This window comes from Rhopalosiphum maidis, chromosome 3 (assembly GCF_003676215.2).
Source record: "Rhopalosiphum maidis isolate BTI-1 chromosome 3, ASM367621v3, whole genome shotgun sequence".
NCBI lineage: Eukaryota > Metazoa > Arthropoda > Insecta > Hemiptera > Aphididae > Rhopalosiphum > Rhopalosiphum maidis.
This window is the reverse complement of record NC_040879.1, coordinates 21,242,149-21,263,897: the sequence shown is the minus strand read 5'-3', so window position 1 is coordinate 21,263,897 and position 21,749 is coordinate 21,242,149. Positions and strand designations below refer to the sequence as shown.

Below are 21,749 nucleotides of genomic sequence, written 5' to 3'. Positions count from 1 at the left end.
AGTATTTTACAATAACAATTTATTATTTATTTATTTCTAACTTTTTTTTTTATAATGAAAACAATTTTTTTACTTTAACATTTTTTTTTTAATTATTCAAAAATAAAATTATTTTTAAAATATTATTTAATGTATAAATTGTGTATTTTATTATTTATGTATAATTTAGTTGTTAGTATTTTTCCTAATAAAAAGATTTTTTGAAAAAAGTTAAATTGAATAACTGGTAGTACTTGAAATTTTTCTCTTTCTATAGTCTTCAATAGTAAATTGAGTGGCAATTTTAAGGGGCAATTAAAATATTTTAGAATTTTTAATGACTACCTCTCTTACATTAATGGATATTAATGCATACACATAAACTACATTGTCAAAATTCTAATAAGCTATAAATTGAAAATATTTTGAATTCTCTGCTACAACAGTCTTAAAATTAAATTGCTTATTTTAATACTTATTATGGTAAAAGTCGTAAATTATTACAAGTATGCATATATAAATATAATATCTATTTTATATATAATTTTTAAATTTATCCGAAAACAAGTATCTTTTTTAGTATCTAGAACAATAAGTATTGAGAATACTTTTATAATACTTTAAATACTTTATTCATTATATATTATGTTCCATAATTATTTGAGTGTTTATGTAAAACACTATTTAAAAGTATTTGATCTAAGTCTGAATGATTATTGAACAATTGATATGTATAGTATGCTTATATTTCATATTAGTTTACAAAATGTATGTATAGTGTATACATTTTATATTAACATTAAAATCCCCCCTCCCAAAAAAAAATACATAACTTCATAGAATAATTTAAGTTTTTATAAATACTGGTAAGTACCAAATCAGTTTGAGTATCATTTAATGATGCAATTTTATCACTATTTGGCCAATATATATATATAAATATGCCAACGCTACCATGTTTTGTCATGTTTTTCTCACTCTGCTAAGTAGAATTTAATCTGAGAAGTACAGAAAACATTTTTTGAAGATTGTTACAAAACAGTTAAATTTAGAACGGATGCAGAATGTAGATGAATCACTACTATCTAGTATCTACTTATACAGTTATACCTATAATAGTAAGACTAAAAGAATCTAGGTATTATAAATTATAACTGATGTTTCGTGTTCAATAAACATTCCATCCGAAAATAAATCTTGAGTATGGTTATGAGGAAAAGATTTAGTTTTCAATTAATACATCAGACAACTGAATATTGTTGAATGTATCAGATTCTAAACATATAAATATAAGATTATAAAAATATAATCAACACATATTTTAAATAATAATTTAATACTATTCTTAATATTTGTATCTAATGTTGGTAAAATGTATTTTATGTATCGTATGACAATTGGTAAAATAAGTGGCTGCAATACTGACTGTTTATTTTCTTGAAAAGCTTCCTAATCTAGAAAATTAAATGATGGATACATTTTTTAAATATTTCAGAAGTTGTAAATGTGGAAATTGGTTTGTATTAAAATCACAATTTAATCAACAATATTAAGTATTATTGCAGTACTATAACAGTATTTAACACACTTAATTTATTTTTCATTCTCGTTAATTTTTTGAAAAATTTATATCTTTTTCCAATTATTGGTATAAATTCTTTTATCATGTTTTCGATTAAGATGCAAATGCTAACTTATCAATTTCTTCAGCTAAATATTATTTATGATTTAAGGATTAAAAATAATAGTGTTATTTTACAGACAGGATATATAATGGATTTTCTAAAATTCTAAATGATGCTTACATTTTCATATTTCCTAAAAAGAAGTATTTAATAATATATAATAATATACCTACTATATAAATATATACTTTTTTTTATACATAGTAAGTCATTTTCATTCATCATTTTTTTGATATAATTATACCTATAAATATTTATAAATATATTAATGATATTTATGAACTAAAATAATTTTTCTAGAATATTTTGTTTTAATTTTGATAAAATACATTATATTATATGTATTATGGTAGGTATTATAGTTATTTTTGTAATTATACTTGCATATTCCTATGAAAACCAAGGCATAATACTTTAAATACTGTGGATTTACGTGGCTTCTTGTATATACTATATGTCTATATGTTAATATAACACGGTTATTGACTAAATCAAAAACAGAACAAAAATCACACTAAATACATATTCAATAAAACAATGTTAGTTTTTTGGTAAGTCATTTTATTATCACATTATATTATGTGTTACACTACAGTAATTAATAAGTAATATATAGTAGCCTATAGCACTATGGGTCTTGCTGAATTTGTTAATTTTATATAATAGGTAGGCGTTAAATATTTGATTTAAAAATAAAATCATACAAATTAATTTTAAAGTAAAACAATTAGTTCGATTCCGACAGTTGTGATTGTTGTTATAATTGGTTAAAATACCATCATGATACGTGTACATTAAATGTCAATTATTTGGTTTAATAGCGGGCGATTAAATTACCTAAATTAATAACATTTATCTAATTACATATTTTGTAGTGTTTTTTCGTTGATTTGTTCTTAAAATAATTGTTATTATTTTCAATTAATCGATGATGGAATATATATCAATACAATCTGAGTTTAATATAAACTAGAAATAATAATATAATATAGGTCATAGATTATTATAACTATAATTCCTGAATGGCGTTGCCTGTGTCATATTAATAATTCCAGTGTATTTACCCTGTCTTAAATTCCGTGAAATATAAATAACTCATGTTTTTAATGTAATAATTATTCATTAGTATGTTTTTGACAAGATATAAAATACTACAGGTCTAAAACTATGAACAGTTACCAACAATAACTATTTTATTTTACTTATGTCAACCATGTATAAATAAAAAAAATATTCACTTTTTACGAGCTAACAAATTCTTTTGAAATCCCGTTTTTAAAATGCAAAGTTTAGAAAAATTTGCTCACAAGTCCACATTTTTGAGTATAACATTAACCATGTACTAAATTTCGGAACCATAAGTGGGAAAGGCTTGTTGTAAATCGCTTACATACACTCACACACAAATATTCTACATTAAGATAATACTATACCCGCATGTGCTGTCTGTGTCTTTTAACGATGACAAATGCAAAACACATTTTTGTGATGTTAGCTTTAATATTGGAGTAAATTTACCTACTATCGAGTTTAACATAAGAACATTATATTGAAAATGACATGATTTTATTGATATTAACATTTTAAAGTGAGTTATGAACATTGAAGTTGTAATATTTTACATAGCTTTAACTGACATTAAAATGATAATATCAACAAAAGCAAATAGAATTGTCTAGTTAATATTTTTACCTTTAAATAAGATAATAGGTAAATTTACTCTAATATTAAAGCTAACATTACAAAATATGTTCTGCTGAACTCAAATTTGTTATGATGTACCGATGTACGTTTAATAAGACAGAGACAACACTTGCGAGTATGGCGTATACTCTTAATAATATAGACAGTTGTTTCTTGAATCATATTTTTTAGAATGGGGGGTATACATTTTACCCATTATCCCAGCCTCCTACCCGAACATTAGAAAAATAAAATAAAAATGTTTGTATCATTAGCTCCTATCGATACAACCATTGTGGTATGTTTAAATTTATAAATGTATGCATACATGGAAACCAAAATTAAGTATTTTACGATATAAACACTTAACCTACCTATTATAATATAATATTATATTACAATTTATGACGTCATGTTGTGTATTTCTTATGATATTTTCAAAAATTTGATATTCTGAATCTGAACAGACTGTCGTCTAAAGTTATAGGTCGTTTCATCATTTGTTTTATAGCATACTATATCTATTTTCATTAATTACAATTTCGAATAATGCATTTTATACATAATTGAATTTAATTATCTAGAAACTTAATTGTAGCTCAAATTGGAATATCGTTGTAGATATTTAAAGGGCGAATATATTATACTTTCATTATAGTTTTATTTAATGGTTTTTAGTATTATAATGATAGACATACATTAACATTCATTATTAAGTATTTTCAAAATGTACTTAAATAATGATTAAAAATTAATCATACTATTAAAATTATTATTCTAATTTACAATACTCCGATAAGCAATAAGCAAATCGAAAGAGTATGCGTTTTATAAGAAATATTCTATCATATAAAGTGATTCGTTTTACACGGAGTCACGGAAACAATATTGTATTACCGAAATTACCACACAACACTTCTGGTTTTTAACAGACATGACGTGTGCTATAAAGTAATCGTAAATAATACGATAAAAGATAAAGATAATTACTTTATCCAAATTTGTATTTGCAACGATGTTCTTAAAACAACAATTAAGGCCAAAATATTATTCCGTACTGATTTGAGTAAGAATTTTAACATATACTAATATATCTCAATTTAATTTTAATTTTTTATTTGATAAATTTTTTTATAATACAAAATATAATAACTACATATTTTTATATTTATTTTATAATTGATAATATTAAAATTTTTTAACTATTATTTTATTTTTTTCACAAATCACATCGTATGCCGCTTATAATTATTATATTTAATCTTTTATTATACATATTATTATTATTTACATATTTACTACCCACATTGTACCGATTGGTATTATAAACATGTATAAGTATTCCGAGATTGAAAACAAATGTCGGTTAGGGGGCTCCTGACCCCCCCCCCTTTATGGCCTCGATCATTTATATAATAATATGTGAGGGTAACTGGTACATTTTACTCTAGGTAGTTTGAAGGGAGTTTGTACAAAAAAGAGTCTTTTTAGAGTAATTATTGGTACACGCACGTAATTAAGGGCGTAACACGTTTCAACCAAAAGTGGACCTTTCCCTTTTCCACCAATAAACGTTTCTATCAAATGAGATCCATCTAACTTAAAAACGGTTTTTACCAAAACTTGTATACTACGCTTATATTATAAAACCTTTAATGCGATAATATGTTTATTTAATATACTAATGATGCCAATGATGGGTTAAAAAGTTATATATTATGCTATAGATACTTAAGCTATTATGTATATAGTACACACATACACACACACACATATATATATATAATTAGATGATATATTTTTTTTTAACTGTAGAATATACTTTTCGTGAGTATTTCGGATTGATGTAAAATGTATATACACTTATAATCAATGTACCTATATTGCATATTGTTCGTTTTTGATTGTGCATATATTAAACCGTCGAGTACTAATAACGTATTAGGTTGATTTAATCAAGATAATATACCTACAACGGGACAATATTTTATGAACACGTAAAAAAGTTTCACAGTTTAAATTGTGCATTACAACTTTGTGTGTTAAATTAAAATGTCTTACAGTTTTTAATATAAAAGTAGTATAAAATTTGTTGGGTGATACGTGATTAATATGGGGAATGGGTAAGTTCCTACACGAGAGTAACAGGTAAATAATTACATACGTTAATTCCTACATATGTGATGTGTAATTTACTACACGGAAAAAATAAGGTACGTGTGTTAGTTCCTAGGTATTTTATATAATATTATAAGTTATTAAACTGATGATACTGTTTTAAGAAAATAAAAATATCATTAAACATTTTATTTTTATACATTTTAATAGTAAATATATATATATATATATATATATATATTTATATTACATTTTATATAATATGATAACACTATCTTATTTGGTGGAATTGGGTATTGGTGAAAACGGGTATTGCCCGTTAGGATGTAACCCGTTCGGCTCCGTCTTACAGAAAGGTAAATTCCCAAACGGCTCCGGTTTTTACAACACAAATTCCTTCCCACTTCATATAGACTTAGGACTTAGGTGTGATTAAAAATGTGTTGGTGAACATTAAGTAAATTATAAAAATTATATAAAAAAGATATAGGGAAGTTGGTCACTATATTGGATGTGTTAAATTTGAATGCAATGACATGTATTATTGTATACGAAAAACGATTCTGAACGGAGATGATTTGTCAGTCTAGAATAATTAGTAGGATATATTATATTATTACCTATATTTAAATTGTAATATATCGTTCTTTTACGCGATTTCGTAAAAAATTAAATTTCATACGCTCATAAATTTTTTTCTATATGTATTGACGTTTGAATTTTTTTTACAGTTACTTGAAGGAAAATTTATGGGTAACCTTGTATCGGGTTTTTTAACCTTAGGTATAAATCACAACAATTTTACGAATTTTGAACTTCATAATTCCTTGCAAATTTTCACGATTTTAATATATTTCGTAAACATTTTATTTTTATTTTTCTATAAACAAAAATTGTGACTAACGATATTTGATTTTTTTTTTTACTACGATAAGTACAACTTATAATAAACCTTGTATTAAATTTTAAAGATTTCTTGGATAACCAAAATTTGTTTCGATCAGCCGTTCGTGCCCGTTTTGTCAACACTCGTTTTAATCAATCAGTAAGTTCACACTAATTAATAATAATTATTAACTAATAATATATTTAAATACAATGTTTGACGAAAAATATGTAATTACGCAAAATATATTTATAAACAATCGTTAAGTATTTTAAATTTTCGAATTTTTTTTTAATTTCGATTAAAACTGTAGTTTATATTACCCGTATACGTTTCTCGGTCCCTAATTGTAAATAATATCAATTTATTTATATCTTGAAAATAAATTGGTACTCGTCATAATTTTATGCTACCCAAAATGCATCCACAAATATTTACATTTTGATTGGTGTTCGCCTTGTGCTTAAAATTATTACAAACGCTCGAGGATCACAAGTCAAAACCAGACATATCCAAATATAACAATATCTTAGGTGGAACTATACAAATTATAAGAAAATAACTTTTTGATGTGTGATAAAATATACCAGATATCTCCATTGTCTATTTGTACAACAGCGTCGGTTACGATCTATTATTTCTGATTGTCGTATACTCGTATACAAAACAATATGCTCAAGTTGAAAATAATTAATAAATAAATATTTTTATGATTTTATCCGTTTATTTTAGACATTAACATGTTATCAAAAGACAATAATCAACCATCTTCTTCGAGAGATCAAAATAATCAACAATCATTGCAGCTCCTTCAAAAAAATTTGGACAAATGTGTGAAGGAATGGGATAGAAAACATAAAGAGAAATATTCTAAATCGTGCAGTGCTCGTATCACACCAAAAGCGGAATGACATCAAACAGATGTTTCCCAAACCAAACGATCGTCAAGACTAACATTAAGACCATGTTGTAAATAGCAAAACTTGAAGGTGTGTTTTGTTTAGTAATATCATTTTATATTTTACACAAAAATAAAAAAATATTTTAAGTTATATTTTTAGTTGTTTTTTTTTTAGTTTTTAAATAGTAGATAATATATATTTTCAAATATAGTAAATATTTATATAATAATTGCGTCAGGTTAACTGTCAGTTTACGTCGATTAAACGTACGAAATCAGAGGACACCATACCCGCATGTGTTGTCTCTGTCTTACTAACGTACATCATAACAAATTTTCATTCAGCAGAATACATTTTGACATTTTGTGAAGTTAGCTTTAATATTAAAGTAAATTTACCTATTATAAAATTTAAAGGTGAGACTATTATCTAAACAATTACTATGCTTTTATTGATATTATTATTTTAAAGTGAGTTATAGCTATGTAAAATTTTACAACTTTAAAATGTTAATATCAATAAAAACATATGTCATTGTCTAAATAATATTCTTACCTTTAAATTTGATAATAGGTAAATTTACTCTAATATTAAAGCTACATCACAAAATGTATTCTTCTGAACGAAAATTTGTTATGATGTACGTTAGTAAGACAGAGACAACACATGCGGGTATGGCGTCCTCTTAAGAACGGATATATATAAATGTTCAATAGTGAATAGTCGTTGTCATATTTATATCTATATATTATATTTTAATTTATAAAAGTTGTCCTTATTAACGCGCAGCAAAAATTATGATAGCTAAAATCTTAAACATTTTTGTGGTCCCTTATTTGATTTGCCTAATAAATAACCCCAGAAAAAATAACCTGGCGAAAATATAACCACGAAAAAAAAACCCTATATGAGATTTGTAAGATTTTAAATGATAATAATTGTATAATATTCAAAACTTAAATGTATATTCTAATTAATGCGTGTATGAGATTATTTTATAAAATATGTATTTTAATTTTAAGTGAATTATGAGTATTTTCAAATATTTAATAGTTCTTATACTCATAACTCACCTAAAGATTAGAATATGTTAAAATATGGACTTCCTAATCTTCCCATGTTACTTGGTAAATTAGTTTGAAATATCAATAATATATAGGTAAATAAATAAATAATATAATAATAATAATTATAAACAAATAGTCAATATTTTCAATTACGGTCAATAATATACATTTAAATAAAAAAAATGTGAGTGTAATAAGTATACGTGTGGATAAAGTGAAACTTTTTCAGTTATGGAAGTGTCTATTGGAATAAAATTAAAATAACACTCTTATAAATTATTTTCAATAGAACTGTATTTTTTTAAATTTTATATAATTTATTATAATAAGCAATTTTTTTAGAACATTAAGCCAATTTGGTTGACAAGGTAACAGTCTATCAATCAAACTTAAAGTTAATAATAATAATAAATAATAATCAATATTTTTAATAATACAATAAATTTTTCGATATCATAGTTGTTCGCGGTCCGTGACGTCCCGACCGTCGTCTTTTTTTTTGTACCCTCTGTAAAGCAGTTTTACTTCAAAAATTCACAATAAATGTGTAATACAATTTCAAGAATATAATAATTTTAAACAAATAGACAATTTTTTCAATTACGGTCAATTATAAAAAATATTAAATATTTGAAAATATTCATAATTTACTTAAAATTAAAATACATATTTTATAAAATATTCTCATACACGCATTAATTAGAATATACATTTTAGTTTTGAATATTATACAATTATTATCATTTGAAATCTTACAAAATCTCATAAGGGGTTATTTTTTTGCGGTACCCCCTTATTTATACCACAATTTTGATGTATAAGAAAGAATTTTTCAAAATAGTCTAATACAGGGATATTGTTTCAGCCAACGGAAATCTAATACTTTTTTGTATATAATTGCCATTAATTAGTTTGAATAAAATAATAATTGTGAAAACAAATATAATTAACTAAATTTTAATGTATATATATTGTCGTATACGCCGATTACTCCAATGATATCTCGAACGTACACCATAAATTAACAACCAAAATTTGAAATATTTTAGAATTTTTAGTGACTTTACCTCTCTCGCATTAATGGACATTAATGCAAACAGATAAACAAAAATACAACATTGTCAAAATTCTAAAAAACTATAAATTTAAAATATTTCGAATTTTCTGCTACAACAGTCTTAAAATTAAATTGCTTATTTTAATATTTATTATTATGGTAAAAGTATTTGATCTAAGTCTGAATGGTTATTAAACAATTGGTATGTATAGTATACTTATTTTTCTTATTAGTTTACAAAATGTATGTTTAGTGTATACAATTTATATTAACATTAAAATCCTCAAAAAAAAAAAAAAATTCATAACTTCATAGGATAATTGAAGTTTTTATAAATACTGGTAAGTACCAAATCAGTTTGAGTATCATTTGTAGTACTCATTGTATTATCATCAATTCCTCATTCGTTCATTAAATGTTCAGTAATTTAGTACATCTTACTAAAAATTATTTTTTTTTGGAAAAAAAGTCAAAACAAAAAAGGTGTAGTAGTGTCTACTGATTTCTGAGTTTCTGACTAGTCGTGGACTCGCTGATAAATGAATACATGATGTCATTATGCCACTATTAATTATTATAGATGTCATCGCGTAAATAATCAACACGAACCACAGATATATAAAATATTTATTTTATAATATATCTGTGACACGAACAAACAACAACACTCTACACTTGGAAAAACCAAAATAACGACAATATTCGTATGCCTACGTATAAGGGTCCTATACGTGAATAATTTTAGATACAGTTACTCGTACTATATTATTTGGTTGTATTAACCATTTTTATCCGGTAATATAATTTTGACTATTTAATATCTTATTATATAAAACGAAAATATAATTAAACTAAATAAAAATATTTTAACTAATTATTATTAGTTCGTTTTACTAATTTATTTAGTATAATAATTATTAGGGCTTGGATTTATATGTATTTATGAAACCAAAATATGTATTTACGTTAGCAAAATATGTACACAAATATGTGCTAAAAAAATCAAAATATGTATTTTACTATTATGATTTATTTATTAATATTTAATTATTTAGTATATCCATATGAATTTCTAATGAAACAAATTATATTTTAATAGTAAAATTATTTAAAAAAACGTGACGACAGACACAAAAAAAAAAATAAAAAATAAAAAAAAACACACACATCATTGTAAAATCAATGCATTCATCACTCCGTTCAGAATCTAAAAGGTGTTACAAATTATAATATAGAAATAAAAAAAGCTAAAAAAAAATAAAAATAAAAATTATCTTGATTTCATTTTATGATAACAGCCATTTTGAAATTTTGAAATTCAAAAGATCTTCGATTTGGTCGTAAAATTGCCTTATACTGACTAAATGATCTTTCGGCTTCCACTGATGTTATTGGACTGAATTGCATTTTGACTATGTCTGAAGGAATAAGTTACATCTACCATAGATTAAGCTCAATAATTGGCATTATTTTGTTACTATTTCGTACTTTTGGAAATTTAGGAAGTTGTTTGTATTGAAAAATACAATCGTACATAATTAATAATTATTAAAAAAACCGTAAGTGAACAAACTCAAAATATGTAGGAAAAATATGTAAAATAAAATGTAGTAAATTTCATTGGAAATCCCTTGAAACAAATTTATCACTCACTTAAATTAATTTATCAAGTCACAGTAAAAATATATATTTACATATAAATCCGAGACCTAATAATTATAGTACATACTAGTATACTACATACAACTAAAATAATATATTTGTTTTAACTATGATATTTCTACTTAAAATTATTTAGTTAATATTTTGTTTGTCGTATGTGCTCATTCAAGTTAACAGGTTAAGGTACTAAGGTAGGATGACCATGTTTTGTCCCGTATTTTTTTTATATCATTGCAAATTATTTTGTGTTAATCCTTATTTTAAATTAATTATAAATGTTTTATAATTTTAATATAGGTACCTACATAATACATAGGTATAAATTTTATTTTATATTAATACAAATGCATATTAAATTGGTTATTTTTTACAATATAATCAAATGTCTTATTTAAAATATAATATTATTATAATATTTATAACTATTAAACTATAGTATTCAGTGGCGCCGATCTATATTTCATGTTATGGGGAAAAAATGCTGGTGTTAGACCCACCTACTAAAAAAAATGTTTAGTTAGTTACGTTTGAATAGTACTTTATTTATTTCTAACTATATGCATAAAAGATACTGCATAACAAACTATTTTTTTACTATCACCCACCCACCCATAAATAGTACAGGGTAATTTTTCCCAGTTCATACCCGTGTTGGGCGCCACTGATAGTATTATATAAATTTAAGTAAATTATCAAATGTTGAAATTGTACATAAAAATACAAGAATTACAATTTTAATAATCTATAATATTTAATAGAATGATGTTAACTTAGCTAAACTTAGAATTAAAGTAAAAAAAAAAACAACAACTGATACTGTCAAGAAGAATAAATATGTTAAAGTAAAAATGACAATATATTTTATAAACAGTTAGCACAATAGCATATTAAAGTTAGTGTCTGTTCTATAATATTGTATGCTTTATAGACTATTAATTTGTTAAGGAAGGATTAGTAGCAGAAATTTAAATTTTTCAGCATTCCCACACTATGAATATAGCAGAAGCATAACGCATAAGGTAATCTCAGAAGTTCTGAAGAAATAAGAAAGTTATTTATAGACACGGTGAGTTCTCGTTTTATTATTTACTTATTTGTACTTAATCTATCTATTGGCTATTATTAATAAACATATTGCATATTAACAGTGTACAATAAAAAAAAACGTACAATATAATATTTATGTTTTTATAGGTATTAGTGGTATTATAGAAAGCATAATGTACCATGAAAGCAAGCTGGAACTTGAAGGCAATGAAATTGCAATAGCTAATGCATCATTGAACCCTAAGTATAGAATTGTCCAAAATTGACATGATACATGGGGTCAAAATAATTTAGGCCCAAGAATTAACATAGGTATTTTAGAGATAAATAATAAATTAATTATTTCTATGAGGTATTTATTGAGCTAGGAAGCTAAAACTCAATGCATTTTTTTGAATAGCTATGCTTTTTACAAATTTTTATATGTATAAGTTTTATTATGTTAGTGATTAACTAATAAGTATTAAATACCAAATAGCTTAGACATTTTTACTGAAGTACATGGAAAGCACGTATTCATGAAAATTTAAAAATATGCCATTTAACTCATTATTGCATATTATAGGTGAAAATGTAAATATTTATAAATCCATTTAAATACACGACTACTGATTATACTAAATTAAAACTCAAATACCTACCTTAATAAATTTAATTTGATAACTTTTCATTCTTGTTTCATTTTGTCTTTGACATGTACTGTTATAAAATAAAATAAGTATTAACAATTAAGAGTATTTATTATAAATACATAATATATTTTGTTTTTAGAAACTCAAATCAAAAATATCTTCTTACGAAAACAATGGAACTAAAGTATTAATTAACGAAGATTCATTTTCAGTTGTAATTTGCACTCCATTAATGCAATGTGCATACTTTAGCAATTTAGCTTATTCAAAAGATATTGTATTAGTGAATAGTATAGTATCATGTGATGCCCATAATCATTCAATAACATACATACACACCTTGTGCCGTTGGAGCTATCCCATTGGATGCTGTGATTACAAATGGTCAGTCATTTGTTGATTATGAAAATGGATTTAAATTGGATCAAAAATGTTTTGGTTTTGAAGGATTTGGTGGTCAACAGTCATTACTAAGTAAATTAATTTTAAAGTGAATATTACCTATTTTTTAGACTATGAACCTATTTACGCTGTTTAATGAAATTGACTCAAAAGTTAATACCAATAATATCATATGATGTATTATTATAATAATTAAATAATAATAGCCTAATAAATTCTTAATGTTTTCAGAAAAAATTAAATCAAACTACGGTAAAAAAGTAAAATAAATCACTAATAGAAATATTAAAAACATATCATAAAATGTATTCGGTAATTTACATTTTCACATAAAATAACATGTCGTTGTAATATTGAATTTAAATTTAATACATCCATTATAGTGATCCACTAGATACATATACTATAAAGCAGAATTATTTGCCCAACTTTTTTATTTTTTAATAATTTTTTGTCTTCATTATTGATGTATATATTTTTTTACTATGCTTCTTGTTTCAATAAAAAACTGTTAATTCTATCAATTGTTAAGAAGATGCTACACTCACATGTGCTGGCTCTCTCTTACAAATGAATGGCAAATTTGATTATTTTTGATAAAAATGTATTATCTATATAAACTATTTTATTAAATTTATATTTGAATTCAATATAATTTATAATGCATTATTATTAACTATATCAGGGGCATATCATCCAACATTTGATGTGTGAAGACCAACAACATTTAGAAGAAATTAAGCTAGACAATTTATCATTGTGGCAAAAGTATTTACAAAAAAATTATTGTAAAAATTGAATTATATTATATTATATTGTAGTTTACAAATGAAAAATTCATAGTTTTTGTATGTTTATAATTTGACAAAATACATTACTTTTTGTGAATAAAAAGAATATTATTTGGATTTACATTGTTTTAGATTTTGAGATAAAATAAACTTCGCTCTGATATTTTTCGGCATTATCACTGTGTCCTAAAATCTAAATATGAATATTTTACTTTGCAGATGAATGTGTAAGCGATAAATATTAAATATCAACATTTCTACAAATTCAACCTTTTTTAAATAATTTTTTCACAATTTGTAATATTTTTTCTACAAGACTAAAATAAATAAATAAGTAAATAAATAAATAAATACATTTATTTAATAAATTAAAAAAAAACCCTTGGATATCAAATAAAAAAGCAAAATGATCTTCTTGTATTATATAATATTAATCACTTAAAGCCGTAAAAAAAATGATAAAAAATTAAAATTGAATTGAGCATTTTTTAGTATTAAATTATACAGACAAAATGCTTAAAATACTTCATCTATTGGTTGTTCTTATTTTTTTATTTGGTCAACCATTGGGATTTTTACATTTGCAAGTTTCAACTGTGACATAAAATAAGATTTTTTATCTTCTAGTTTCTTGATAGTCTTATCGAGATTATTAATTTTTTTTTTTTGATTTGTTGCAATATTTTGTAAATGTTTAAATACGTCTCTAGCGTCTTCTAAATTTGAAATAATACCTTTCGGACCAACTACTTTTTTTTTAGTAGCTTTTGTTGATGAAATATTATGAGACTGCTGATTTTGAAGGCCAGTCTCTTTCTTCTTCTTACTGTCTTTTGTCCTTTCTAAAACAAAAAATTAATTTTATTGTGCAGCTACAGGCTGACATTAACTCAGCAAGAGTATCGAGTGATAAGATGTATTTAAAATTTGACTAGGTATTATTTTCTATAGTAAAATTATGTTAGTACAATTGATACATCATTTAACATTCATGAGTTTCAAATTTCAATCTGTATATTTCCGATTTATTTAAATCTGATACCATCAATAATATAGTAAAAATATTACTGATTAATTTATTAGGAGTTTATGAAGATCTTTTCTACACATTTTGATATATATTATATAAATAATAGGCGATGATATAGATACAAGGCCGTAATAAGGACCTATTAAGCCGCTGGGCTGAAATTTCATATGGACTCTTTTGACAAAACATGCTTTTCAAAGCTGCTCGCTATGCTCACAGGGAAATAAATTTTCTAATTATTTCATAAACTAAAAATTGTATTATAAAATTATTAATATACAGTAAAAACTATATAACGAAACCGGTTTCAACGAAAAACTCTATATAACATAAATATTATATTATAATGGTTGGTTTGATTTATAATCTATTATGTTATATAATTCTTATATTCTCTCTATTAAAAAACTCTCTATGGCGTAGGAAATTTCTTAGTCTCTTCAAATTTGTTATAAAGAGTTTTCACTGCATATTATTTATAACTATATAATTATAGTAGAATAAAAATTAATACTACTTCATATTTCAATAATTTAGATTCAAATTTAATACTGTTTTAAATTTTTTAACAGTACACGATAAAAAAAAAATTATATAAAATGAATAGTAACAAAAAATTACAGTAACATTTTACTTAAATTTTATAATCAGTATCAAAAAATTTAATATATAGAACAAAAACTAAATAATTTTTTTTTTTGCTTTACTTGAAGCCAACGTTTGGTACTTTATTTAAGTCTTATGATATTATCAAATCATTCTCAGAATATAAAATCATTTGTATGTCTAAGTTTTTTTGGGTTTTGACTAGTTTACTCGTATCTATTTTATTCTAGTTAATTTTGAAAAACCTCTCTCAGCAGAACAAATAGCCACAGGAATTGTTTATCATATTTTTAAAGAAGATTAATTTTTTTTCAACAAATGGCCAAGTAAAGGGTCAAAATATTATTGATATTAATTAACTTTCTATACCTATTATAAACTAAGTTTAGTTTTGAAAATAATAAAAAATTCATAACATCTTCAAATTTCTTATAGCTAACTTTAAATTAAAACATTTTAAAGTAACATAAATTGATATATACCATAAAATAACTATAATAATTTGATTACTTTAAACTTATTATGTTGATTGCATCTGAAAAAATTGTTTGAAAAATATTTTTTTCTTTCTTTTTGCTAAACCATTTAAAACTTTTGATTTCATCATTTTGGAAAAAACAAAAATTATAAACCGGCTTTTTTTATTTGAACACAATATAATATATAATACAATACACAGTAACACCACGAATTGTAGGAATTTAGTTAAGTTTATGTTGATAAAAAAAAATGGTTTTTAAAAATATAGAAACACTATTATTTAAAATCATAGAGCTGAGGCACTAGTGTCCGAATCCGGTTAGACTCCGTAGCACGCGTCTTCACTACGTTCCCTAACTGATTTAGGGCACACTATTAAAATATATTCGTGTAAAAAGCATATTTTTGTACTTATATTAATTATATTTTCATAATAATACATTGAAAAAGAACCACGCAATATCATTGCCATATATATAAATATGCTATATTCAACTTAAATATTAGGTTTGTACATACATTCGTACAATATATGTGGTTTGTATATTTTTTTTTGTACCTAACTTGGTATTTTTAATCTTTAATAGTATAATGCTAATATGAAAATATAACATATTGTAATGCATTTATCATTTACACTGTTGGAAATTATTGTTTGTAATATTTAAAATGGTATATATCAAATCAGTTTTTAATGCAATCGATGAGTGTTTCTATTGAAAATATTGAATTCTCTAGTAATAAAAGCTATAAAGCTACAACAATATTGTACTACCAACAGTGTAAATTATAAATGTGTTACAATATGTGGAATATAGCACAGCATACTGGACACAGTTTTTGATTAAAAAAGATAATTTTTTAATTAAAAAACAAAAGAATTAAAGAGTGGATGACTGCAGGTTTGTTGTATTCAACAAGAAAAAAAATGAATCAAATCAAAAGACACCCTTTAAATAATGCTTTAATTAAATATTATAAATCATATAGGAATAAATTTAATGCACTTATAAGAGAGGCCAAAATCCATTTTTACAAAAACAAATTTAACTCGGTATCGCGTAATCCAAAAGCTACATGGAAGCTAATTAATGAAGTAACAGGTAACAAGGCAATTAATAAAGATTTTATGAAATGTTATCATTATTGATGATCATATTATATAGGTAATATACAAATATACAGTCGTCGATGTTCTATCGCTCTGATGAATATTTTCATGTCATATTCTGGTATTTTAACTAAATAATTATTGTTGTAAACAACGAGGGCAAAATAATACTTTTGCTCCCATTAAATCAATGCATAGCGGCGATCGCCCCCTTTGCCTCCGTGGAGTCGGCGCCTATGAATAATTGATGTTAATAATGAACCAATTAAATGCATGCAATGCATTCAATGAGTTTTTCATTACAATTGGTTCACAATTGTCTAAGAAATTTATTAAATCGCGTCTTGTAGAAATACATAATCCTTATGATAAGAACTTTAATACAATTTTCATTAAAATTGTTGATAAAAATGAAGTTATTACGTTAATAAATAATTTAAAAGACAAAACGGCATCACGTTTTGATAAAATAACGGTAAATCTATTAAAAAGTAAATAACGGTTTATTATAAATCCAATAATTTTTATTTATAACAAAAGCTTAAAAGAAGGAATATTTCCATCACAGTTAAAGACAAATATTGTTAAACTAATTTTTAAAAATGGGGAAAAACAATTAGTTAATAATTACAGACCAATATCGTTGATCAGTAACTAAGCAAAGATTCTTGAAAAAGTTGTAAAGTCAAGATTAATGACATTTTTAGAAAACAATTAACTACTTTCAAAAAATCAATATGGCTTTAGACCGGGAGTAGGAACTACAGATGCGTTATACATGGTATCAAAATATATTTATGATGCACTAGATAATAGTAAAAAAACTATTACCATATTTTTAGACTTTGCGAAAGCATTCGATATCATTGGTCATAAAGAATTACTAAATACAATGCCTGGGTTTGGTATTTTTAATGAAAGTTTAAATTGATTTTCAAGCTATTTGAGTGATAGAAGTCAGATGGTTACTTTAAATGGGATAATAGGTAATGATATGAAAATAAATTGTGGTATACCACAAGGAAGTGTACTTGGTTCGATTCTATTTATAATCTATATAAATAGTGTATGTAATATGCAAATTGACGGGTCAATAATTACATATGCTGATGATACGTATTTATTGTTTTCAGATAAAACATGGGAGATAGTGCATACAAAAGCAATAAATGAATTAAATTGTTTAATACAAAAACTCAATTTTAAGAAAATAACAATAAACTACAATAAAACATTTTTTATGGCGTTTTCAATTTATAATTTCTCAATTTTTATATTCCAAGAATTAAAAGTTTGTAACTATGATAAAAGAGATAATCTAAGCTACTCCACAATAAATAAAGTGACTAAAATAAAATATTTGGGTTTGATGTTTGACCACAATATGAGGTGGAATATGCATGTATTAAACATCACAACTTGATTAAGGACAATTATGTTTATGAATTAATTAATTCCTAATGACACTATGAAAATTGTATATATGTCACTATAACAGTCTATTTGCCAGCATGGAATAATTGTATGGGGTGGTACAACAGATAGTATACTTATTCCATTAAACATCCAACAAAATAAAGCAGTTTGTACCTGCCTTAACAAAAAAAATAAATCAGGATCCACAAAAGAGAATTATATAAAACTTAATGTATTACCAATAAGTCTTCTCTACAAAAAATTTGCTATATGTTTTACATTAAAAAAATGTTCCCCGCTGGATGATATGCTCAATAAGCGTGAAAACATATCAAATAACATAAAAATCGATTATGCCAAAAAAAATATAGGCCAACAATTTGTTAACTATCTAGGACCAAAAATATTCAACTCTTTAAACTTAAATGTAAAAAAATACTTATGAACTAATACTAAAATTAATATAAATAGATATATAAGTCAATTATTAGTATATCAGCTTTGAAATTCTTGTAAACTTTATATAATATATTATTTTATGTATAGTATAGTATATGTTCTATGCATTCAAATTTCAATAATGCTGTTCTTATTGTTAAATCTGTTTTTTCTTGGCATATATTTAGATAAATAATATTACCAATCAGTAAAATATTAAAATTCACCAAAAATAACTCTCTACCTTCAACACTAGCTTTGCTTATAGGAGGTAGATAAACCATAGAAATTGTATGTTGTTTGATTATTAATTGTAATAAATGGTTATTTTTAATAATAAAAAAAAAAAAATTGTAGACACTTAAAGATAGCTTGGATGGAAAAAGTTTATCGATAAGACTGACAGTATACCTAACTATTATCTATTTTTTATGTTGGAAATTAATATCATCAAAGTCTAAAAATACTAAAAGAAATCTAACTAACAATATTGACGATAATAAATCGCATTGACTTACTAACATAAAAATGTAAATAAATAACAATATTGTAAATAATTTAATGTATTATGTAATTGACTACTAGATATAGTATAAATCAAATTGTTATAAACATATCCCCCCTTTTTTTTTAAATTTACTAATCCAAATTATATGAAATATAAATAAATGTATTAGTTGAATTATTTATTATACTTATTTGTTTTCATATTAGCATTATACTATTAAAATTTAAAAGTACTAAGTTAGGTATGAAAGAAAATATACTAATGACATATATTATACCAATGTATGTACAAGCCTAATATTTTAAGTTGAATATAGCATATTTATATATATATATATATATATATATATGACAACAATATTGTATGGTTCTTTTTTAATGTATTATTATGTAAATATAATTAATATAGGTACAAAAATATACTTTTTACACAAATATTTAATAGTATGCCCTAAATCAGTTAGGGAACGTAGTGAAAACGCGCCGTAGTGCGCCTACGGAGTCTAACCGGATTCGGACACTAGTGCCCCAGCTCAGTTAGCGTTCAGAAATACACACAATGGGACAAGAACTCGATTTGTTGCACTCAACGCTAATAAGTAATAACTAGAGCTCGGAAGTTGTAGCACTAAAAATGTTACTTTTTATAGCAATAAAACCAGTAAATATGCAAAAAATAACAAAATTAAATTTTGTGTATGACATTGGAGAAGTGTGAAACATATTTTTATCTCACTTTGGATGTTCTAGGATGAACCAAGAAAAATATGCATATGCTAGAATTTCCGAGCTCTGGTAATAACAATAGGAAGAAAAGTGTATAATACCTACCTTTTACAATTTTGTTTGGCAGATTACTTTTTTTGACATAGCGTTTTTCAAAAATTGTTGGTACAGCATCCGAGTGAAGTATTCGTCTCTTTGCGTCGACTTTGAAACATGTAGGCTTAAAATGAAATGAGCATATTTTATGGCGCGGTAAGACTTCTTGGTTCGTTAATTTACAGCTTTTGATCCATATCTGCCGTTTTTTCGGACATGTTGGAAATCTAACAAAAAATCATAAAATACAACTGATTAAACTGGCATGTTCTTGTTTTTCTACACTAAAGTAGGTAATTTTATTAACAAGACTCACACATGAAAAGATATCTTAGAGTTGAATCTTTTGAGCCTTGGTCTTATACACAGTATACAAACGCTAGGCATTTTAACAAATTATAAAGACCGTTAAATTTATATGATAGAGCGATCACTACAGTGAAGTTTAACTTAAACAGATAGTCAATTCACAAATTGTCCGATTGACTAGCAAGCGTCTACCTTCACTATACAAGACGTATATAGTCACGTTACAACTTGCGCAAAACCAGACACTGAAGAATTTAACGAACGTGTAACGACTGACGAGTCACAAATACTGGCAATTTGACCAAAATTGAGGTTAACACGAATTAGACCAGACGGTTTTTTTTTTTTTACCACATCGTGCTATTGTATACAGGTGACAATATGGCAGTTTTGGGTGAGGGTGCGGTACGCTTTCACTTTCGAACTACCTGTGACACATTGAAAGCGCCCCGCAGTGTGCTAAGACCGCAAAAATATGTTGCTTGGAAAAAAAGACGATCTGTTGCATTGCATTGTATCAAAAAAGATTTGGGAAAATAACTGTTTGGTCATACTACCTTCATGGGTATTTACACGTGTACCGAACATTTTCATGGGTAAAAACAATTTCGTAATAACTAAAAAGACGTTATCGCGTTCGCCACGTCTGCCGCTCGTACCAACATATATACATATTATATGTATATATGTATTATACATACAGTCACTGTTTGACTGAGAATAAACGTGCTGAAAAAAACGTTGGTTGGAAGTATTTACACGCTTCTGTGCTATTAGATCTATCGCACAAAAATATTTGTTGTAATGTACATTTTATGTTTATTGATTTGTTCGTCTGAAAAACAGACAACTGGCTCCACTAAACTTCATGATATTATTTCGATTGTACCCAACTTCATAGTTTTTAATAAAGTAACATTGTACATAATATAATAATATTTCACTGACTTTGAAATAGGTACTTGGATTTATTATGCTCAATTGTATATTTTTACTGTAGTCGATTTACGCGTAAAAAATACGAATATATATGTGTTATCCTTATTAAAATGTACAGGCGTTTGCCCCGAGGAAAAACAATTTTGATCATATGAGCTATATACTGAAAAATCAGTTGAT

The 21,749-nt window shown here is 24.8% G+C and overlaps 1 protein-coding gene across 1 annotated transcript; it reads right to left on the bottom strand.

Annotated features, from left to right (window-relative positions):
* Positions 1-14,298: 14,298 nt before the first annotated feature.
* Positions 14,299-21,346, bottom strand: LOC113558658 (THAP domain-containing protein 2-like). The gene is made up of 3 exons (XM_026964151.1): positions 20,638-21,346; positions 20,331-20,548; positions 14,299-14,753 (listed from the first exon to the last, which is right to left on the bottom strand). Exons 1-3 carry the CDS (start codon positions 20,706-20,708, stop codon positions 14,455-14,457), a joined length of 588 nt encoding a protein of 195 aa, XP_026819952.1. The 5' UTR covers positions 20,709-21,346; the 3' UTR covers positions 14,299-14,454.
* Between the last annotated feature and the right edge of the window lie 403 nt (positions 21,347-21,749).